Source organism: Sceloporus undulatus, chromosome 5 (assembly GCF_019175285.1).
Source record: "Sceloporus undulatus isolate JIND9_A2432 ecotype Alabama chromosome 5, SceUnd_v1.1, whole genome shotgun sequence".
In the NCBI taxonomy this organism is placed as follows: domain Eukaryota; kingdom Metazoa; phylum Chordata; class Lepidosauria; order Squamata; family Phrynosomatidae; genus Sceloporus; species Sceloporus undulatus.
In genome coordinates this window covers 40,549,580-40,574,788 of record NC_056526.1, presented here as the reverse complement: position 1 = coordinate 40,574,788, position 25,209 = coordinate 40,549,580, and the positions used below count along the sequence as shown (strand labels likewise).

Below are 25,209 nucleotides of genomic sequence, written 5' to 3'. Positions count from 1 at the left end.
AATTATATACATTTTCAGATGGAAAAATATACTCCTGAATATAGTAAAATTACTGCACGGAAAGTATCGAACTGGTTTTCAATACAAGGATGTTTCTAGAAGACAAGATCCCGGAGCACAGAATTTTATGAAATGAGCAACCAGAGCCATGCAAGTTATCTAGAATACAAAAACAGGCATGATAAGACTGTCTTATCTTATCTTGTAGCTTGTTTTCATAAGTACCATGACATTACTGTACTAACCTCAGAGTATTGCTGATGATGACCCCTTATCGGCAGGTCTTGATATAGCTAGTTCAGTGAAATTGAAATTTCTCCTGTGCTATGTGGTGATCATACTCACAATCTAACTTTACTGGATCTTTTTGTGCAATCTTGTACATATTAATCTGTAGTCAGTCCAGTTGTGTTCAAACGGGTCTTATTCCCAGATAGGTGGGCATATGATTGCAGATGGCAATATCAACATTTGTCATTTTATGCTCATTAACAGAAGATTGACAGTTCTATAGCTGTTTTGACTGAACTAATCCTGCCTTACTTACCAGCACAACATCATGTATATTAGCTGTATATCTCACTTCTATGTTGAGTTTATATGTGAAATGTAAATGTATACAGTGGTACCTCGGGATACGAATTACCCAGCTTACGAATTTTTCGGGATACGAATAAATCCCATAGGGATTTATTGTTTCGGGTTACGAACGTTTTTTCGGGTTACGAAAAAACGCCGGCGCTGTTTAAATGGAGCCGCGGCAGAGCCGCGGCTTTTTTCCCCATTAGCGCCTATGGCAATTCGGGTTACGAAGGTTTTTCGGGTTACGAAATTAGCCGCGGAACGAATTAATTTCGTAACCCGAGGCACCACTGTATGTGATAACTGATACTATACAACTATAAAACTAACACTGTAATGTTCACGAAAGATTGGTCAAGAAAAAAAAAAGAACATCCCTCTACACTGCATTTCAGCAGTGTCTGCAATATAAAATGTCTAATTTAAAACAATGTAAGCCGCTCTGATAGCATTTTGGCTGAAGAGTGGGGTATAAATACTTTAAATAAATAAAATAAATAAAAATAAATAAATAAATAAATAAAATATAATGTGATGGGGATAAAAGGAAAACATATGGACATTGTAGAATAGCAGTGGAAAATCTCTAGTCTACAAAATTTATACATTCCTCTTCAGTATCCCTGTCACCTGTTCCTTTATTGCAGAAATCTATCAGTGCAGGAAGAGATTGTTCTTTTCCACATCATTAGGCACCCTGTATTTCTCTCCATGTAATGGGAAAGGGCCAGCCTTCAAGCAAACTGACCCAAAGATCAATGGTGGCTGTTGGCTTCCACAGAAAAGGAACAGTGACTCTGTTCAAGATTTTGGTCCAAAGGATAAAAGAGGTTTCCTAGGTGTTGAGCCTATTTTGAGGATAGAATCAACACCTTAGATAGCTCCTTTAAAGTTCTGAGTAAAAACCAGAGAGGAGTCACTGCCCTATTGATGTGAAAGCCACTAGCTGCCAGTGGTGAAAACTGAATGATGTCTGTGTTTAACTGAAAGTGCTCATATGTTTATTACACAGCATGGAAATAACTAGCTATAAATAAGGAGTCAATTGTGATAAATAAGTACTTGTAATGTATAACTAAGGCCTGAAACACACAGGTTAAATGAAGTGGCTTCCTGCTGCTTTGGGGGCATAGCGTTTATATGACACATGCTCCGAAACTAGCCAGGAGCTGCTCCAATGCTGCAATCTGGTCCAAAGGACCAAATAAAAAAGGAGCTATTTTAATCAGCTCCTGTGGCATGTGGCTTGGGGCCATAGGCAGAAGCCCACTTTCGAAGCAGTTGCTGCAGTTCCGGCCCAATCACACCCAGGGGCCACTTGTTTCTGGCCATCTATTTTGCCTCAACATTACACTATGACTGTAAAATAATAATGTAACTTTAAGCCCTTTGTGACATTCTCCAACTGTTTTAATTACTTGTATATTTTCAAGATGTGTGTAACTTCACTATTTTGTTATGTTTCATACCATCACCCAGTGACTTGTAACATTTGGTGGTTGTTTGTAAAACCTAACTATTTTAGTCACTTTTGAAGAACAGTAGTCAGTAGTCAACTGATTACTCCTGACTATCAAAGTATAACTGTAACTAATTACTTTCTAAATCAACTTTCTAATTAATCAGTTGCCCCAAATGAACCACTGAGATCTAGAGCCAGATCTATTTCCTGAAAGTGGGGGAACTTTTACCTGCCTACCCCCCCATTTCTAGCCTGAGTTGCAGACATATCCTACCCTGTCCCACGTCCTTGACTTCGTCAGAAGGATGATAACCAATTTGGGGTGCATCTGGTAGCCATCCTCACTGAAAGACAAATTCCTTCCTTCAAAGGTGACATTAATCAGGTACCTAGAAAGAGAGAAAGAGAGAAAGGGGTCAAATCAGGGTGTTGATAGCTTCACTAAAAGGATACCAGAAGTCTCTCCTACTAGGGTATAACATATACTGGAAACACACTAAGGGCCAGTCTGGTACAGCCAGGAAGTAAATGGAGAAATAGATGGAGAGAAAGGAGCAAAACAGAAAACACAAAAACTTTTTAGAAAATAACACAAAAAAGAGGCCAAGGAGTCATTACCCATTTCTTGAAAGAAATTTTGCTGATGTGAAATTTTCTTCAGTGCCCTATGCCAAATTTTTATAACACCATTACCTACAGTGTATCTTTTTGGAAATATATGGGGAAACATTCCAGCAGTTCTATCTTTTGTCTGACACAGATGAAATTATATACTTCAGAGAACTCAAGGTGAGCACTTACTCTTTTCTTTTGATTTTATTTTTTCATTTATTTATGAATAGCTCATACAAAATAATTTTCCGAACAGTGATTAATAAACATACACACATATTGCACATATATATACATGTATCTCAAATAACAACACAAAGGGTTGGAACAGACAGGCTGGAGAAAGCAGCTGGAACCTGCATTTTCCAGAAGCAGGTCAAAACTCCACTGTCCACAACGGCTGCTCCCAAAGTGGCCCTAATGTGCACTGCTTGAGCACACATGCGATATCAAACCATGCCTTTCGGTCATTTTTTTGTTGCCTCCCCACTATGCATGTGAACTGTCACACAAACACACCACTTGTGACTGCCTGCTACCTAGATGTCATCCCATTGGATGTCCACTCCTTTAATTGGCCACACAACCGCACCTGCAATCCTCCACCAGTACAGGGCATTGGAGCATTGGTGTGCCCAGTGAAATACTGGCAAAGCACAATCATGTCCCCCTTACATGCCCCTTTCACTACCACCCCTTCACCCCATGCCCTGTCTTGGATTGTCTGGTTTGTGTATGTTGTAATTATATCCATTGGAGATGTCACACTTTCACTTTTTTACACTGCTGGCCCGACCACTTGTTTACGCTGGCTCTGTCCTTTTTTAAAGCACACCTGCACCAGTAGATTTATATGCGGGTTAGGGTTAGGATGAATGGCTCCTTCGGAACCACTCTTGCATCAGGGCATTTATATGCAGGGTTGAAGGTGTGCATTTTCCGGACTAAGTCGGACCATCCCGGCTTCTTTTTGATCTGGGTTTTAGCCCCGGAGCACAGCTTCAATCCAATTTCTGCCCACTTTGGAGGCATGCATCATCTAAACTCTCCACCACCAAAGCAGGTGGAAGCCATTTTATTTGGTCCGTCTGTTTCACCCCAAGTTTGCAATCCTATGCACCTTACGAAAATTCTTACTTAGCCATAATTTTGCCTAGAAAGTATTTCCATCCCACAAAAAAAAAATCTGTCTTCTAATGCTGTATAAATTCTATTATGGAAAACAAACTTACTCCACCACTCAAGTGTGTAACATTTGAATTCAATATGTCAAAACTGATACTAGAATGAATGAAGAGAGACATTTCATCAAAACCAGAGACATTATTTTTTATCAAACTTGGAAGTATTTATTCACGAATTAAAACACATTTTTCTACAAATGTAAAATTTTTTTATCTTGCATTTCTATATTTTATTTATTTGTATTCCTAGGTTAGGTACAGTGTTCCCAGGAGCAGAACTCAATTTACAGGATGTTCCTGCTGTAGGAAGAGGGAGAGAGAAGATTTTGTCAACTCGTTCATCCTGCAGCCTACAAAGCTTCTGAAAAACTGCTCTGGAGAGCTGACAGACCTTCCCAAATGATATGATAGTGACACTGAAATCCTCCAGGGAAACCATCTGCAGGATTTCGATCAATTCCACTAATGTTGGAGTACACAAACTATGGCCCAGGGGTTGCAGTTCACCCTCAAGCATTGTAGTGAGGTTCCATAACTCCCGCTTGTCACAGCTGAAAAACACTATAGTAGCACACTGCCATCAACAGCACTGCCAAGATTACTGCTTTTGCTGTGACTGGAACACAGGGGCAAAAAAGAAGCTCACTTCCATTCTCCTTCCAGTAACCCAGAAGGGGCTGCTATTGCTGTTTCTAGGCAATTAATGACAATACAAAAGCAAGAATGGCTATGGAGGTTGTTGGAAGCAAAAGAAGGAAAACATTTCCACCTTATGAGCACAGAATAGCCAACACCTCTGCTTCTGTACCACTAATGTAGAAGCCTCACCTACTCTCAGTAACCCTCCCTCCCAGTGATCTTGTAAAGGATAGGTCAGATGGGGGTGAAGTTAAAAACACACACACACACACACACACACACACCCCTGCATGTATGTACACTTGTACAACCTCTTCTCTGCAAAACAGTAAAATGGGGCCTCCAGGAACAAACGAGGCCTCAGATGGAGTACCAGGGCCAAAAGCCCCAGTTGTGACCCCCTGCAGCTTTTCAATGAGCCCTTTGATTCATAGAAGGTCACCCCTGGATCAAAACAATACATTATTTAAAAAAAAATAATGGAGATTATGAATAACAAAATGGGAAGGGTGGAGGAAAATGAAATATCACCATGACGAAAACTGAACCAATCTTCATGTCTCTGAATCAGAAGTAAATCACACTGATTTCAGTGGAACAGGCACATGATTAGGAAAAGAAAGATTTATGATGCCAATATATTGGAATTTTCTTTTTAAGATATTAGCTATATATGACATATTTTTTTAATGTAATGGTAGGTATCTAAAAATAGTTGCCAAAGAAAACTTCTGAATGGGAACCCATTAATAATCATAAATTACATATTTATGAAATGCTCCTTTTTACATTTAAGGTATTTATTACTTAGATGTGTCTAACATTTTAAAAATGAAATAATGATATGGGACACAAGTTTATATTCAATAAATTTATAGTGCTAGTAATAAGCCAAGTAGGTTTACAATTTCTGCGCTAAATTCAGTGCCAATGAAGCAGATTAAAATATTCCAGTATTATGAGACTCATAATGTCTGCAGAACTCAATTTCTATGTCTTCAGAAGTTGTAGCAAATCTGATTCTGTCTGAGCTTGAAGTTGTCACACTAAAACTCATACACACACACACACACATATGCAAAATATTGGTAATCTACTAAACAAATTGTTGGGTTTATAGATAAATGGCATATTCTGTTCTAAACAGCATTCAAGATTGACAGGGAAGTGTATACAGTACGTCATAGTTTATATGAGAATTGTGAATTAAATGAAAATTCTCTCTCTCTCTCTCTCTCTCTCTCTCTCCTCTGTGTTTTGTCTAGTGCTAATGAACAAGAAAGTGTCATTACACATTTGTTTTAAGAGAAATCACCAAACTTTAAAAGCACTGTGTTTAAGTTAAGAAATTCTCTTGGCAGTTAATACTACTGCAAGTTTGAAAAATAGCTCTTAATTGTCTTCCTGCTAATGCAATATAAAACTTTTCTATAAGTGCCAAACCTATCTGCATCATTCAGCCATCAGCTGAATCTCATTGAAATGATCTCATTGAAGTGATCTCATTGGCTGAAAGGAAAAAAGAAACCTACCTCTGGTGAACTATATAAAGGTCAATACAAGAGGTAGTATGAAATATATTCAGTCCAGCTTGATCCATAAACACAAAGGTGAAACTGTTATAAAATTTGCTGGACTATACAAAAAAAATCCCATACAGTACTTTAAAATCTGTCCTGAGTAAAATGATGTTTAACAGGAAAGAAAATTAATTTTCACAAAGAGGCTTCCCTTCAGTCAGCTGTTTTAATTTTAATACACTAGACTTAGAGTTCATAACTTCAAAATCCCTTTTGACATTTTCAATATAAACTATATCATGGATATTACAGCTGGATATATCCTGAGATAAGATCACAGGAGAAAATGAGTAGCTCAACATCCCATATCTACAGGACTGTATTCAACCTTCCCTGTTCTAGAAACCTAGGGAATCAATCAGAATTGGTTGTCCAGCATCTAAAGCTGGTTTCATATCTTCTGTAATGCTGACATCAATCCAATTCTTTGTCTTTATTTCCACTAAAATGAACACTGGAACACTTCTTTTCCCACCACTCCTGAGCAGTTTGTCTATCCAGGTAGCAAAAGGTGGAGATCTTTAGACAGAATAAAATGTGTCTTTTGCCAAGCACCCTCCATCTTTGATGTTGGAAAACTGAAGATTTTAAAAGCTGGCATCAATCTTTTATTATCATGACTTAAGATGTACCCATATTTTGACATATTTTAACAACACTGTTTCAATTGTGTTTCAGTTTATAGAAAACAGTATTTAAACAAGAATAATGTAGAAAAAATATCAATAGCAAATACTCCTTCACACCTCCCAGGAGTCATCAGATCATGGGATTTTTCAACATAGCCTACATTGAACAAGATACAGTATACACAGAACTCAGCAAGAGATCCTTTGCAATGATCACTCATTTATTTGTTTAAAGCCAAGGGTCAGCACAAATATTAACGTGCCCTGATTAGAAACAATGCTAATAATTAGTGGGAATGAGTTGAGCCTTGAATTCAGAGGGATATGCCCTGCTCTGTGCTCAAAGCCGTTTCACGTTTCACTGATGGGATTTAGTCTCCCAATTTGGCACGACACTGCTTTAGAGAGTAAATGAATTCACTAATTCTTTGGGAAAATATGTACACATCAAATATTTAAACATGTTCCCTCACTGAAACATTACCTTGTTTTCTTTAATGTGTTTTGCTACCTGCTAGACCGAAAACTACACACTACACACATACAAACACACTTGTGTCTTCATATAATATTACAAACAAGAACCTGTCCTTATAAAAGAAAATAAGCCCATGCAGGATGAATCTTCCACAGAAAGGGTGGTTGATATAAAATTATTGTTCAGTTCTATCATTGGCTTTCAGTCTCCTCACTGCAAGCCTGCCTTTGTTGCTCTGTGGCTGTACTCAACAGACACACCAAGGAGTGGAGATAACCTGCAGCTTGTTACCAGCATTGGTGCCTTAAAATCCTAAATGTGTATGACTTTTCTTCTGATGACCCTATGCAGAGTGCCTGATGGGATACCTGACGTAGAGTTCTCCATCACTGCAAGACGGACAGGTCACGTAGGCTATTGAAACATAGATCAAAGAGGCCCAGATAGGAGTTGCCAACAGAAAAGAGTCATTTACACCTTTGAGGCAGATTTATGGCCAGGATGCCTTGCCAGGCCAGAACCATTCTCACCTTGAAGACTTCTATAGATCAAGCAATCTTTAATATGTAGATTTGGCTTTGCTTTGAAATGTGGAAACAACTCTTCGCCTGAGGCAAGATTTTGCCTATTTAAGGAGCCTCAAACCTTTTGTCTATGTTCCATGTTAGAATTCAGACAGGCTTCATGTCAGTCTGAGTTCTGATATAGTTCCAATCCACTCCCCCTCCTTCCTTCCCCTCCGTGTTGCTGAGTCTTCATCAATCTGGACCTGGAGCACCGCTAATACAGGTGAATATAACCATTAGAAGGCCTCATGTTATCTATCCAACGCTAACTTACTATATTCCTGAGTTCTTGGATGATTGTGTGAGTGTATGATTGTCTTATGTGTGAATGAATAATAAACAGTATTCAGTTTTCACAAAACTTGTCTCTGTTGACCTATTTACCTTGGCTACCTTCGTATACATAGGATAGAGACCGCTCCTCTGTTTGAGCTAATGATAAATTCCCCAGACCAAGGTCTCCTTATTTACAAGCTACAGGAACAAATGCCCATGTAATGCACAATAGGGCTGTGTGGGAAACAGTGGGAGAAAGAGAGAAGAAATGTATATGGCAAATTAATGGGCATTTTGAAGTGGGGAAGAAGCTTGAACTTTCCCAATTCCTTCTTCCCACCTCCCCAGAACTCCTGTCTCAGCTGCTTCCTTAACCTAAACCCTGCATGCAAAAGAATATACATAGTTCTCAGTGACCTTCAAGGCTGAATGTTGGGGATGCAGTGGCTTGGTGGTTTAAGATGCCAATTCTGATGACTGGAATATTGAAAGGCTGGCAGTTCGAGGCCCTAGTGCTGTATGATGGGGTGAGCTCCTGTCACTAGACCCAGCTTCTGCCAATCTGGCAGTTCAAAAACATGCAAATGCAAGTAGATAAATAGGTACCACTTTGATGGAAAGGTAATAGTGTTTGGTACAGTCATGCTGGCCACATGACCACCGGAGTAGTCTACAGACAACACTGGCACTTCAGCTTAGTAACAGAGATAAGCACCACCCCCTACAGTCAGTTACAACTAGACATTCATTTCAAGGGACTGCCTTTACCTTTACAAATAAAATAAACACATTAATTCTCTTTTTATTTTGTTAACTCTGACTATCTTCTTTAACCCTAAATCAAAGGGTGATCATGCTTGCCATTAAAAAAACACAAAACTAACACACACACACACTAATCTACAGTGAAATCACCTGAGGAACCATCCAGTCCCTCCAATTCCAAAGGAGGAATTCTGAAGGGAGACTTTGGGCTAGGATGAGAGGGGCAGACATCCAAGGCTAGGAGCTGCAGAACCAGTCTTAAGAAAGCCAACATGCGCTATGCTGAGTTGCTTAAGGAGCTGGGTATGTTTAGCTTGGAAAAGAGAAGGTTAAGTGGTGATGTTCAGCTTCTTCCTTGGTAGAGCAATCACCTTGCTCACAGCTGAAGGACGTTTTGCCATAGTTGTCCATGGAATCACCAACTCATCAACTTTGTTCAGGATCTTACATGTAGACCAGAGGGACTGTTGCTGTACATATGACTCTCCAGACATGAGGAGAAGCATCCTCCTGTCCTGAGCAACAGAGCTTCTGTACTTCTAATTTTTCTTGTGATTCTTTCTCCACATCCATTCAGCTGCCTCAGTGATTGGTAAGCTGCTGGTGTGCTCACCTGATCACGCTCCTTTTGTTGCTGAATCAGGAGGATTTTCCCAGGAGGCTTCAGTAGTACTTTATGATACTGCATGAATTATAAAATACTTGAAAGGGAGTGGGAAGTTAGCTGAAAACATGTGCATTTGGGAAACAGCCATCATTTAACAGTGTAAGGTATAGGTTTTGTTGGTAGAAGAAAAGTGGGCATCTTATGACCCTTTATATACTGTTGGACTGCAATTCCTATCAGTCCTACTTAGTACAGCTAATGGTAAGGGATACTGGGAGCTATGGTCCAGCAACATTTGGAATGCCACAAGTTGCCATCCCTGCTACAGTAATATCTCAAATTCAACTTCTGAAATATCTTTTGTTGAACAGAATATATGCTAAGATCTCTACCTAAGATCTCAGAAAGCTTTTACAGTTCTAACTAGACATTATTGGCCTAGCTGTACCAATGGCCTGAAAGAATATGGTAGATATATGCCATACTGTATGACACCACAAATCAACCATTGAATGAAAAGATAACATAGAAAGAACAGCTCAATATATGAAGAATATCTATTATTAATTGAAGAGGCAGATCATGAGATCTATAAATTGCCAAATCTATGGACAATGGTATGCATGCAGAAATCCATTCAAGCAACAACAAAAAGGTAGTGGAGGAGCTGGGGAACATAATTTCAGTCACAAAAGTCTAATTGGGCCTTTATCAGATACTACAGAAGAGCAATTATACCAGTTTACATTGATTAATTTTTGTAATGAGATAAATATGAATAAGAACAATTTGAACACCACTTAGGATATTTGTCCAGAGTATGCCTATCATGGTATTAGCAAAGTGATTTGAAAGCAGCTCCAGTTCAGCCAGGAAGATGTCCCCCTCACAGATATTCACACTCACATGGAGACAAAGAAGAGAGAGGTGTTCTTTAAGTAGCTGCTGCACCCAAGAGCTGCCACAATGAAAATCTCACGCTTATTATTCGAATGCTGGACATTTCTCCGATGCAGGCAAAACTCTGCTTTTTCTCCCTCATCTCAATTGTTCCAGTATAAGTATCAGGGAGGTCATCTCTAACTGCAAGCCAGTAGAACATGACATATAAATAAAAGGAGCAAGAGGAAAGAGGGAAAAATCAGTGTTCTTCTTGGCAATATATATAAAGCAGTGGAAACAAAGGCATTTTGGAGAACAGGGAGAAAAATTGGTAGAGGCATCCTAATAAGAAATGACAGCAGGAAGAGCAAGGTAACAAAAAGAATTGCCTTCTTTCATGGCTCAGCTTGTTGACCATACCTCAGTTCTACAATTAACAGTTCCACCCTTTCCTCTTACATCTATTGTTGCCATAGAATCCTCATAAGGGCCTGACATGCGGGATTACTTCAGTCCCAACTGTACACTGAAAATTCTCATAACAGCCTGTTCTCATGAGATAGGAAGGACATTCTGAGACCCAAGAGATTCAAGAGAATTCACTTAAGCTTCACATAAGCCTCCCAGTGCTCTGGTGCTTATCACAGTTGAACTGCCAAAACTTGTATCACTCACCCCACCTGCCCACCCCACTCTCTACCAGCATTCTTCTGCCATGTCAGCTCCTCCACGGTGGATGGATTGTACAGATGAGAGATGCAGCCACATCTGGTTATTTGGGGAGAACATCTGGGAAGTGTCAAGTACAATTTATGGAAAATACTGAACAATATATGGATGAATGTGGTTCTTTTCCTATAAGAACAGGAAGAGGTGGAAGTGGGAGCAGTAAATTACAAGCATAACCTACACCTGATGAAATGAATATACCTATCAAAAATATATAGCAGAAGATTTTTGTTGTTTTGGGTGCAAAAGACTAAGATGCCTCTTACTTCAGAGGTTAAACAAACTATTTTTTCAACCATATCACTCATCCCTCTGGACACTTTCAGTGTTTTCCAATAAATTTACTGTAGCAGATTGTACTTGGAGCAAAATGTTTCAAATATTCAATCTTTCCTAAGTACCACCACAACATGACTTTATGTTGTTTCTCAAACAGGAAGACAAGAGAAAACAGGGAGGGGGTTGACACTTGGGAGACTCCAAGAGGCAAATACCCCATGAGTAGCATAGGGCACAGCACATCAGCAGCAACCTATTAGAATTTGACATAAGCAAGGGTTCTGGACAGTTCTATTGCCTGAAGATGTAGCAAAAGGATCTGCTTGTCATGACATGCTGTTTGCCATTTCAGAAAAAATAGCCTACAAGGAGCTCACGGGTATGCCCATCTTTTTCTGGCTGTCTCCATATGGAAAGGCTGCCTTACCCCAAAATCCTTACACTTACCAATCAGAAATGTAGCTTTGATTTGTAAGAGGGAACTATGCATGCAAACCTACTCTAGTTCTGTCAAAAAAAAAATTAAATATTGCCAGTCCCATCTTTTTTTTTAAAAAAAAATGAAACTTCAAAGAAGCATAGTAAGCCATCCAACCCATTTTTCATTTGCAATTGGCAAGATCAATCCCTTCGAACAGGGTCCTGTGCCTGAATATTTCATTCAGTTCTGAAAAAGAGAAAAATTATAGCCTTCTTATAGGATTTCCAATACTCAAGGGGAAGCAGGTTTGTCTGGATTTTTGAAGCAGATTGGCTTTAAAATCAAATAAATCCAAAGTCAGTTTGAGCCAAAACAGACCTTTTTCCAATGCACCAAACTGGGAAGTGAATGCATCCTGGGACCCACTTTCCTAATCTGTATAATGTCACCAAAATGTTTGTTGTTGTTAACTGTTGTCAATTTGATGTCAACTTCTGGTGACCCCAAGGCTGGGAGACTGATAAGCCACCCTATCATCAACTGCCCTTGCAGACCCAGAGCCATAGCTTCCTTGATCATTATTGTCTTTTCTAGTGAGTCATGCCTTCTCATGATATGGCCAAAAGATGATGGTCTTTTCCAGAGTCCACAGCATCCATAGAACTCTTCTCCAGCACCACATTTCAAATCAGATGATTCCTTCCTATCATACCATACAACAGAAGTGGGAAATATGATGGCATGGACAATCCTTACTTTAGTATTCAGTGATATATCTTTACACTTCAGGATTTTTGTCTAGCTCCTTCATAGCTGCCCTTTCAAGTCCTAGTATTTTTCTCATTTCTTAACTGCAGTCTCCATTCAGATTAATAATTAAGTGGACAGTTCTGAACTATTTCAATATCTTCATCATTTACTTTAGTTATGCAAATCATCTGTGATTATTAGTTTTGTTTTATTAATGTTCAGTTGTAAATTTGCCCTTTCACTTTCTTCCTTGACTTTCTTCAGTAATCATTTTTCTATTGCTATTTTCTGTAGTACAGTGGACCCTTGCCTTACGCGGGGATCCGTTCCAGACCCCCCCAGTGTAAGGTGAATTCCGCCTGTGCTGGAGCCCCATTCACTTGAATGGGGCTCATGTGTGTGGTGGTGCAGGGGTGCGCACTCCATTCATCTGAATGGGATGCACCCCCCTTGCACCCCACGTGCTCCCTGCAGCTTGAGCGTGTAAGCTCAAAGCCACGTATAGCACGCCGCATATAACACGGGCACACTGTATGGTATCATCTGCATATCTTTATTTTTCGTATTCCTCCCTCCAGTTTTCACACCTGCTTCCCCTGAGTCTATTTGTGCATGGTATGTTCAGCATACAAAATGAACAGAGAGGGTGATAAAATGCAGGCTTGTCTGACCTCTTTGCCAATTAGAAGCTATTCTGTTTCTCTGTATTCTGTTCTAATAGCTGCCTGCTGTCCTGAGTACAGGTTATATAATAGGCCAGTCAAATGCTGTGTCACGCCCATTTGTTCAGCAATACTAATAGCAGTAACACTGTACTTAGCACTATACTGTTTTATAGTGCTAAGTACTCTATAAGTAATTTACAATGTGTTAGCCAATTGCCCCCAACAAGTTGGGTACTCATTTTACTGACCTATGGAAGGATGGAAGGCTGAGTCAACCTGGGGTCCTGCAGGAGCAAACTCACAACATTTTGGCTGCAGTACTGGCATTTAACCACTGTGTCACCAGAGTTTCTTTAAGAGAGATCCATAGTTTTTCATGATCTATACAAACAAAGCACAAACTGATTTTCTTTTGAAATTCTTTGGTGCACTACCTTATCCAATGTATGTTTGCAGTATGATGTCTAGTGCCTCTTCCTTTCCTGAATCCTGCTTGGACATCTGGCATGTCTCATTGCATATATGTTAAACATCTTTAATGTAGACTTTTGGACATCACTTTGATTGCATGAGAAACTAATACAATATTCAGTAAGAACTGTTTGACAGTGGAACACACTCCCCTGGAGTGTGATGGAATCTCCTTCTTTGAAGGTTTTTAAACAGAGGCTGGGTGGCCATCTGTCGAGGGTGCTTTGATTGTGAGTTCCTGCATGGCAGGGGGTTGGACTCGATGACCTTTGTGGTACCTTCCAACTCTATGATTCATGTGATTACTCCAATCCTTGGTGTCCCCTTTCTTTGAAACTAGAATGTATATTGTTTCCAGTGTGTGGGCCTTTCTTTTGCTTTTCATATTTGCTGAGAGATTTTCATTAAAACTAGAGTAGATTCTGTCTTAGTAGACTGAATTAGCTCTATTGGTTTGCCATCTGATCCTGTGCTCTGAGTGCAGCTTCTACTTCACTTTCTCAAACTGGGAGGTTCGTCTTCATATGGTTTTTCCTTAAACAAATCTGTCATCCTTTTATTTCTTTTATCTTGTTATTTCATATTTATTACTGTTTTTTTATTTCTACTTGATCATATAATGTGTTTCCCTGAAGTATGCCACTCTTAGTTTAAATTTCCCTTTGATTTTTCAGATCTTGTGGAAGAGATCTCTTGTTCTTCCTTTTTTGTTTTCATCTTCTATTTTTCTGTATTGATTCTTTGGTGCACTACATTATCCAATATATGTTTGTAGATTTCTGACTACTTCTGTCACCTTGTCCTTCTCATTTGTGTTTAACTGCTTGAAGAGTTTCATCTGTCATCCATTGAGGCTTCTCTTTCTTTTTGGCTACAGACTGTGTCTTTTTGCATTACTCCCTATCAATGTCCCCGTTTCCATCCAGGGTCTGGCTCCTGGGTAATTAGGCTTAATAGTGTAAATCTATTTTTCATATTATCTTTAAATTCTGTCTTCTTCACATTCTTTTTCTGCATGATGTTGGTTTAGCATTTGTCTTTAGAACCAAGATATTACATTATACTATATAGCAGAGTGTAAATTGTGATTATTCATATCTGCAAAGAACAAATCTCTATGATAAGTGCCAAAGAACCAACAGGTAATAAGGCATCTACTGTAGTTATAATCATATGTTCCTACAATTCCCTAGGGAAACTTGAGGGTGTTCACATATTACAAATTAAAAGTAAACATAGTATCACAAGTGAAACAACAACACAACATCTGTTTGACTAAGGTACCTCTGGGTAGGGAAATGCAATTAGGTATGGCATAAACAATGTTGATATATATTGTGAAATAGATCTATGTAGCAACTGCAGACATGAAGATGTATACCCAATGTAAATTGTTAATCTCTGGAGAAGTTTTTACTGTCACAATAAAAAGCAGAGAAATGTGCCAACACTGTTATTCCTGGGACTTCTCCAAAGATCCTCAGAATTGGATGGATGGAGTATTAGTACCCATCAGAATGGCACAAATCCTAGTATGCCACCTCAATGCTAGATTAAATTCCAACAATGGAATTACAATATAATGGTGTTTCTGCTAAAAGATTAAGATACTGTGGCATCAAGAATACATACAGATTTTAAAAAGAGGGCATGATCCATGATTCAGATCTGAAAAGAGTCACAAACAAAGCAGCTTGAGGCATTGTTTCAGTTTGTTAAAGCTGGTTCAATCCCATCTTTTAACCACAAGGTTAAACAGTGTCAGTGTCAAATGCATTTTTCAATAGGGAGTCAATTAAAAGGAACAGATAATCATTTGACATTGTTACATGAAGGTATGAACATGGCTGTTCCTCCTTTCTCTCACACACACACCCATTTTCTTTATTCTTCTTCTACCATTCTGTCTCTCTCCCCTCTTCTCCCTTTGTGGGTTGATGTTTCCATAGAAACATATTCTTTAATGCTTCTGAAATTACTTTGCATTTAATCTGTTTACCCTTTCCTAACCAAACTACATTTCCAAACTTCCTTTAAGTTCTTTTTCATTATCATGAAACAACACTTTCACAGTTCACCTTGCAAGAGGGCACAGTACCTACAGGAAGCAATAAAATGAGACTACATATCACAATGACTTAATTTAATAGTATGGATTTGTAAGATTTCTATACCTCTTTTAACACGGTTCATAATACAAGTTAAATGACAGACATGTGTGTGTGTGTGTGTGTGCGTGTGTGTGTGTGTGAGAGAGAGAGAGAGAGAGAAACTATGAGAGGGATGATGAAAAGATAAAAAGAGACAAAATAATTTGTTGTGTTATGAAGACAAAGCACATCTTCAAGATGTTTCTCAGTAGCAGAAATGAAATAATAGAATTCAAACCCAGCTGCAACATCCTGGGGAATTACAGGCATAATCATTGCAGAATTTCTTTTTCACCAGGTTCTGCTGCCTCATCACATCTGTCCCTAGTAATTTGCAACTACTATTCTCATTGTCATGAGTATTTAAATTACAATTATTGTATTTGGGACAATCAGCAATTCCTCACCACCAGAAGCACCTGAACTACTGTTATTTCTCCATGTATGTTAATCTTCACCGCCCTTCTATTAAGATCATCATCATCCTACTTTGCCTTCCTTGTCCACCCTCTAATAGCTCATTTCATTACTTGCCTCAGCTCGAACAAATCAATTTCTCTTCTAACAAATGCCTTAATGCTATTTATGACATTATCCAACTATCAAGTCTTTCTAGTCCCAAAAGAAGGAGTGGGTAGTTTGAGGATACAACATAGATGGATGCATGAAGCAAGGTCAGAAACATGGACTGCTCATAAAGGAACAACAAAATGACACTGAGCTTCAAAGGCAGGCTTGAAATTTACCTGTGAAGAGACTTTCATCCTTCCCAGGAACAGTGAAAACACAGTATGTGTTCCTCGAGAGTTTCATAGCAAGAGGAATATTACACTGACTACGAAGGCTGGCCCAAGAGCTTTGGCTACTAGCTGTGCCATGTGCATGGTGTAGTGCTTTGAGTGTGGGACTTTGACTTTGCAGATCAGGGTTCAATTCCCAGCTCGACCAGTGAAACCCACTGGGTGATCTTGAGCAAGTCACATGCTCTCAGCGTCAGGGAAAAGCAATCGTAAACCTCCTCTGAACAAATCTTGTCAAGAACACATCACAATAGGTTCAGGTCAGGATTGCCATAAGTCAGAAACAACTTGAAGGCTAACAACAACAACAACAACCCATGCACTCATATATCCAACTTCTTCACAGTCTCACCCATGATGCCTCTTGGGACACGTTGGCTAAAACACACAGCCACAATCACAACCCATGACATTTTGCTGCCTGAGGAGGAACAGCAAATAATAACTTATGCCCACCCAAGCCAAGCTACACAGTACTCAGAACTAGTCAAGTTACTTGACACGCAGGACAGAAAATCTCACAAGCCTCTCTCTCTTTCCCTGTCACTAAAAATACCCAAAAAATGGCTAATAATTGGTTGCCCTTTAACAATCTTCAAAATCTACTCTATGACATGGATGCCTCACTCCAGCTAATGAGAGGCCAGGCCTAATGGACACAATTTCACATAATTAAAAAGCTGCATTTCACCTTTCCATCCTTTGCACCACCTCTCAATCTGTGCATTGATTCAGTGGTGTCTACAACAGCCCCCATTTTTATGACAGATTGATATCAATGTTTTTGTAGCTAAGGTAATTCCTCTTTTTACTAAATTTCACACACACACACACACATACTTGCATGCCCACATGTACTTACACACAAACACACATTCAAGTTCTTCCCACCATGAAGACTTCAGAATTCAAGAACCAAGCCTACTGTCCAATTTTCAGTAGATGTTATTCTTAAGGAGGATCAATCATGAATCATATCTTTCCTACCAATTAAACAGTTAACGTAAAGTGCCAGCTTGGCGCAGTGGTTTGAATGATGGACTACAACTCTGGATACCAGTGTCACCCAGTGAGGACATGAAACCCACTGGGTGACTTGGACAAGTCACATACTCTCAGCCTCAGGGGAAAGCAATGGCAAACCTCCTCTGAACAAATCTTGCCAAGAAAACCCCAGAATAGGCTCAGCTTAAGGGTCGCCATAAGTCGGAAATGACTTGAAGGCACACAACACACACACAAACTTTTAAACAACTGCAAAAAAAAAAGGTGTAGAGAGACCTGAAATTTATTTTATTTTTTTTTGGGGGGGGGGGTAGATTTTAAGTTTTTCCATGGCAACAGGCTTCAGAAAGAGAAGAGGAGAGTGGGATAGGAAAGACAGGAAGAACAGAGAGATAGAGCACAGTGTGCTGGATCTTGTTTCCATAGCAACTCTATTACATACGCAGCTATCTGCCAAAGTAAGTCAAGATCCCAGTAAAGGGGTTGCAGGGAAGTAGGAGGAGTGGATACAAAGAGGCTGGAAAGAACATGAGACCTGGTTTAGACAAACGTACGCGTATCTTTCTCCCCTTGTTTCCTCAAGGGACAATTCTGCTTTCTTTGCACTCACAGATGAACTTAATGAAATTCAACATCCAATACTGCGATCCCTTGTGCTGAATGAAATTTACTGGAATGTGGGGTGGGGTGTATATAATCAAATAAAACTAAGAATGGAGAGGCAAGGTGTTGAGGAGGCTGAAAGAGAAAGAATCCCCCCCGCGCACACACACACACACACACACAGAGAGAGAGAGAGCGCAATAACTGTCCTCCGTTTTTCTCAACCAATTTGGACGACACAGATGCATTTGCTTTCACACCCCCAGATGGTTGAAGAATGAAGATGTCATTCATAATTGCAGAGAGCACTACAGAAATAGTATATCCTCATAAAGCAACTACTTTTTAAAGGTGAGATGGTGGTTTTTGTTTTTTGGAACTGGTCATTCATTTTTCCGTGGATGATCCCCATTTTAACACACCTGCCTCAAGAAGGGCTACAAAGATCCCAAATATCCTGGATGTCTCAAATGCAGCATGGCACTGGGTTCGAACAAAAAGGCATTTAGATGGAATGTTTAGACAGATGGAGACCAATTCAAGATCCATTTCACTGCATTCTTTGCAGCCACCAGAGAATACCTTGGGCTGTGGCCAAAAGATGATGCCAAAGGACTTTGCCTATTTGTCACCAAGACATTCAACCAAATAAGCTGCCATTTCTAAGTCTGCCTCTCTGCCTGACTTCTCTTTAGAGCCAAGAGGCATGTACCAAACCAGACAGACAATTACTAATTACTGCAACCACAGCAGGTATAGAGGGGGATTATGACTTTCTAAAGTTGTTATAATATGTTGTGAAGTGAGAATTCCGCCATTGGCACTACTGGGGGGGATTTCCACTCAGTAGAAGGAGAAGAGGTGGTACCTAGGGAGGAAAGAGTTTCCTTGGGATCACCAAATGAGAGGAAATGATTGCACCTGCTGACATTCTGACAATGTCACTTTTTTCTAGATGGTATCATTTAAAAAAAAATTAAAAATTATACTTTAAAAAAATAGGTCCTAAAAATCTCAGAATACTCTACCATGTAATTCTGTGCCTTTTCTTTCAGCATTCTGATACTCACAGGTACAGCATGGTGGTGATTCCACCTGTCCTTTTTCTCTCAGTCTTGTGGTTGCTGCATTCTACCCTCCAGGATTACTTCTGCCATTCCCTGTGAAATTGCTGCTCACTCACCCAGAAAGCAGTCACTCTCAATTATCATTACCCCCTTTGATCCCTCCAGCTACTTACCCTCACTGATACCTCTTTCCTCAGCCCCCCAATGCTGCTATACTGTCGTAGCCCTTTCCTATACAAGTTTCTTCTTCCACACAACTCATCTTACTGGTGTTACTGGTTCCCTTTCTTTCCTAAATCCCATTCTGTTCTGTAACAAAGGCTTAGCTTTATTTTGGAGACTTTTGTTTCCATTTTCCCTCCATTAACAAACCACCTTGAGTCCCAGTTTTGGTGGGAATAGGATGGTAACAATAATAGCAATTATATCACTTCTGCACAATATTGTATAAATAAAACTATTCTTCTCTTCAGTTCATCAAAAATTCTAGTTCAAGCTATGGTAGTTTCTCACTTTGATTACTAAAACCATCTCTCTAGTTTTCTAACACCTTTCCTTGATTTGTTCATGATTATCCCATGTGCTACAGACAGATCAATTCACTGTGCTGATCACTCTAATCATGATGTGAATCATGATGATGCTTCAGATTCCTATATCCATACCTCATTCCTTACTTCTAAGCCCATTATCGGTCCTGTTCCCTCCACCCTGCACTATATGTCTCTGCTGTAAGCATGGATATAACATCACACACACACACACACCTGATCTTATATCTCACCCCTACTTACAACTTTTGTTCATTGAAACCTCCTCACAGAACACCAGTATGGTGTCACCTCCTTCACTTCATATCCTTTCTCAAAAACTTTTTTTCTGTGACGACTTTGATGCATCTCTAGTTTCTATGTCCTGCTGTAGCCAAGCCTGAGGACATGTATCTAGAATAATCACATATTTCCCTTTTTTTTTTACTTTACCTCCATTTCTTCCCCCTTTGCCTGCTCTTTCCCTATGCTGAGGGAGGAAATTTTAAGGCAAAGATTTTATTTTATTTTATTCTATAAATCAGGGCAAAATGCTGTCCTCCTGATATTACTGGACTGTAACTTCCGGTATTCTTCACCATTGGCTATGCTGACCAGGATTTGCAGTGAGACAATGTTTGGAGGCAACATCCTCACCCTTGCTACAAAGCATCATGCACATTGGTGGCACTAAATAAATGATAATCACAGTAATCACAACAGACATATGCCATTCATAGAGATTAAGGTGTCTAAACTAGGATTAATGAGACATCTGCACTGCAGAAATAAGTCACTTTTATATCACTTTAACTGCAATGACTAAATGCTATGAAATTCTGGGAATTGTCGTTTTGTGAAACATTCAGCCTTCTCTGTCAGAGAGCTCTGATGCCACAACAAACTACATTTCCCAGAATTCCATATTATTGAACCATAGCAGTTAAAGTGGTGTCAAGCTGTATTATTTCTGCAGTGTATATGCAGGCCAGGACTGAAATTTCTTGCCGCTCAGCCATGAAGCTCATATGATGTCTCTGAGCCATTCACTTTCTCTCACTTAAACGTTTACCATAGGGGGCTGTGAAGGTAAAATGGGAAGAGGAATACAAACCATCCAGAGTTCCTTGGAGGAAGGGCAGATTATAAATAGAAAACTCAACAAAATAACCTTTTAATGACAACTGAAGATGCCTCCTGCATGTGTCTTAATACAGAAAAGGAGTATTTGATCATGGTGAATCTGCATGTTCACTTTCAAAACCAAAGTCAATCTCCCCTTAAACTCATTGTGTTTCCTATTTTGATGGAGTTGATGTCTCTCTTTGGTGCGCCAAAGCAGAGAAAGCTAAGCAGCAAAATAGCCAGCTAATTATCTGACAGAACTCTCTCTGGACATGGAAGAGAGCATGAGATTGCCCACTCATGCTCAGGATCGCTGCTCCTCATGAGGAGACGGCTGAATTTGCAGTGCTTGGAGTGAGTCTTGAGCAAGAGTGAGTCTTGGGAGAAACCTCAAGTTCAGGCTACTGATGAGCCCTAAATGAACACTAAACCCATGAATTCTCCAGGTTTTTAGTCACCTTTAATACTTTAATTTAAAAAGGAAGAGAGTTCTTTCTGCCAGTGAAACAAAGCTTCAGTGAGTTTCCTTCTCTCTGTAACAAAATCTGAGGGTGGGAGCCTATTTATAAGAGTCTAAAACAGCAAAAATTAACAAGATGCAGCTTAAGAAAGGAGTTTATCAGACAAGGGAAATTGAAAGTATAATCCAATGGCAGTCCGAATGCAATCATGGGGTTTCACGTTATTGCGTGATAGACTACCACACACAATTTTGGGCAATGGCAAGCTATTTTCGGGCAATGGGAAGTCAGTTCAAATGCAATTCAAATTCATGTAAATTCGCTGAACTAGCGAATTCACGTGAATGCGTTCTGGCCCCACTTTCTTTTCATTTGAAATTATGAGAAATTCCTCCTGTGTGATAAACTACTCTGTCATATAAGGCACAGAAGATATTGTAGTTTTAAAAGACAAAAGGTTTGTTTTTTTTATTTCACCATTTAATTTGTCTTTAGAATACCAAACAAAATTAATGTTTGGGAATGCTGCCAACACACACTCACATGGCTGATAAGAGCCTGCTGGGCAAAAGGTAAACACGCCAAGCTGCCAAGAAGCAGTCCTCCAGCAACAATGCCAAACGAAGTCCAAAGAGAGCAAGCCACAAGCCAGTCCAAAGTTCAGGATTACAGAAAGCAACACTGCCAGTCCAGTCCGAGGTCAAGAATACCAGAGGGTTGGTCTGCAAGTCCGGTCCAAGGTTAAGGATTCAAAGGCAGTCAAGGGTCTAGGAAGCCAGGAGTCAGATCAAGGAGCCTTCACTAATGAGAACTAATGGTCTCTGGTAAGAGAGCTCGGCATCTGCCAGGTGCCTTATATCTAGCTCCCTTATCACAGCTGCTGATTGCCTAATGAGCGCTTCTCAGCAAGCCTCTTGGAATGCCAAAGGCACGCTCTTTCTGATCTCCTCTGGCTAAAGGTAAGAACCTCAATGCTCTGCTGCTCTATCTCTCCCAAGTCTGGAACTTCTACTGGAGCAAGGCTGGACTGCTGAGCCCCAGGCTCCACTGGAGGAGATCCCACAGAGCTAGGCTGAGCCAAATCCACTGGGGCTGGGAGAGCAGAGCTGGGACCTGGCAGGGCAGAACTGGGGCCTGGCACAGCCTCAGGTTCCTCCTGCACCTAAGGAGCCGAGTCCTCCTCACCATCCTCCGAGTCCTCCTCGTGGCTGGCCATGACAATTAACTGATGAACTCATAGGAAAATGGATGGTTTACTTTAAAGAAGATAAGACTAGCATCAGCACATAAAATTTCAGAGGCTTGTCTTCTGGTTTTGACTCTGTAATTGATGGATGGCTACTTCGTCAAAAAATGTAGAGATGCTGTTTGAAGAGACAAGACTTTTGAGAAATAAATGTATTGATTTGAAAGAGGAATTGAAGTAAGATTGAAAAACAAAAGAGGTTAGGTAAACCTCCTCTGAAGATACTTGCCAAGAAAACCCAGTGACAGGTTCGCCTCAGGGTTGCCATAAGTTGGGAACAACTTGAAGACATACAACAATAACAACAAATTTAAACAAATTTAAACCAACTGATTGAGGATTTAAAATAAAGTTAAGATAAAGCTGAAAGCCTGGATGTAAGCAAGGAGAAAGAAATCTAGTTGGCCAATTTAGTCTTGGTGAATAAAGAAAGGGAAATAACTAAAGAAGATCAAAACCCACCCAAGTGGGAGAGGTGACAGCTCAGGGTTGTGGAGCCTGAGGGCCTCTCTGGCCAGAATGGAAAGAAAGGGCTCCCCATCATAATCCCAGAACCGTCACCACCAAGGAGGACTACGGCACCACAAAATGAAGGACATGCCCCAATAAAAGCTAAAAGCATTCATAGAAAGATAAAATGCATGCTTCTCAGTCAGGCTCCAAAGGGAGGGCATTTGGACATCTTTTCCTGGACAGGAGGATGAAATGGAGGACAGGTCCTGGGAAAGGAGGATGCTCTGGTCACCCCATCCTCATCCCAGGGTGACCAGATTGATGTCATCCCCACCAGGGGGAATGAAAAAGTGTCACCACAAAATGGAGGATGTGCAAGGTCAATAGAAGACATGCCCCAATAAAAACTCATATAAATACAGAATGCATATTTCTTAGTTCTGTTCAAAATGAAGGACATTTTGGACATAGAAACAGCAGAGTGATGTGGTATCCAGGGGGAGGGAGAAATAAACACTCAGAGAACAAGGATGACAATGGAAGTAGAATGACGTAGATGGGCATCATCTGACTGACAAAGAAAAAAGAAAAAAGACCTGAACATGATTGAATCTGATCAATATGGAGGATCCATTTTGAATCATTACTTTGGTCATTGTGAACTTTGAGAGGGTTAAATTGCACCAGAGAGATTCAATCGGGGTAAACATAGTGGGAACTTCGATTCAGGTCAGACTCAGTATTGCTTTTTCAAATGCATTATCGAATCTCCCCGGACTTACCTCACACAAAACGCTAGGGTGAATGAGCCCTGACATTTTCTTCTCCATTAACAAAAAATAAAACAAAACAAAAGCAATTTATTTATCCCATGTGCATGTGTCTTCAAGTTGCCAGTCAACTTATGGTGACCCCATGAATTTCATAGGATTTTCTTATTGATTATTATATTGATTTCTCACATACAACAAGTTCAAGGCAATGTACACAACTTTCCTCTTTCTCCTCCTCACTTTATTTCTGTAACCATCCCCTTGAGGCAGATTTGGCTAAGAAATAAGTGACTAACACAGTATTACCAAGTGAAATTCATGTCTGGATAGAAGTTTGGACATGGACATCCCAAGTCTCTCAGTCCATGGATGCTCAACCCCCTGCAAAGAGCACAGGATTGCTTCCTTAAAAGGGGGAGGAATTGATTCCTCCTTTGAAGCTTAGTAGCTGGTTCAGAGTTCTTTTAAGTTTTTTCTTCTTCTGAGGTATCAGTAGAAAAGTAAATATGATTATAAGAAATAATCATTGCCATTGATTACAAACAAGAAGATAATTTATATGGTTATACATTATTTTGACATTTACTATGTCAGTATGCTTTAAAGTAAATGAAAGTGTTCATGTGTGTTCATGAAAGTGTTCAAGTGTGACTGTTGGGTGTTGTTTTTTGTTTGTATGTTGCTCTACTAGTAGTGCAGCAATCTATATTAAAAGCAATGCCATCTGAGATTTCCAGTGAGAATCAATACATAATTTTGTTGCCTTTAGTAAACAAGTTACAAATTCAAAATTATCTTCTACAGCAGCATCCGTTAAATTGTTGTTGTTGTGTGCCTTCAAGGTGCTTCCAACTTATGGCAACCCTAAGATGCATAGGGGTGCATCTACATAGTAGAAATAATACAGTTTGACAGTACTTTAACGACCATGGCTCTATCCTACAGAATCTTGAAATTTGTAGTTTTGTGCAACACCAGCACTCTTGGCAGAGGAGGCTAAAGATCTTGAAAACCTACAAATCCCAGGATTTCATAGAATAGAACTACAGCATTTATTTTGTTTCTACAGTGTAGATGTACTCAGGATTTTCTTGACAAGATTTGTTCAAAGCAGGTTTGCTTTTGCCTTCCTTTGAGACTGAGAATGTGTGACTTGCCCATGGTCACCCAGTAGGTTTCCATGGCTGAGGAGGAATTTGAACTCTGGTCTCCAGAATCAGTTAAACATGATACTATTTTGAGACTGTATGGTTCATTATCCATCATGTTTTTAATCATTTCCAAATCTGTATCAATAATCCTTGATCAAAACACATATCAATAACATATACGAAATATCAGCATTTCTTTATTCAATTTTTATTTATGTCTATATTACACTTATCATAAATGAGTGCATACTTAAGAAAACTGTACATT

The 25,209-nt window shown here is 39.6% G+C and overlaps 1 protein-coding gene across 1 annotated transcript in view; it reads right to left on the bottom strand.

Annotated features, from left to right (window-relative positions):
• GRIN2B (glutamate ionotropic receptor NMDA type subunit 2B) overlaps positions 1–25,209 on the bottom strand; it is a 336,121-nt gene that overhangs the window by 113,092 nt on the left and 197,820 nt on the right. Inside the window, exon 4 of the mRNA XM_042470225.1 lies at positions 2,319–2,433. Coding sequence (XP_042326159.1) covers positions 2,319–2,433 — 115 coding nt within the window. The remainder of the gene's footprint in view (positions 1–2,318; positions 2,434–25,209) is intronic.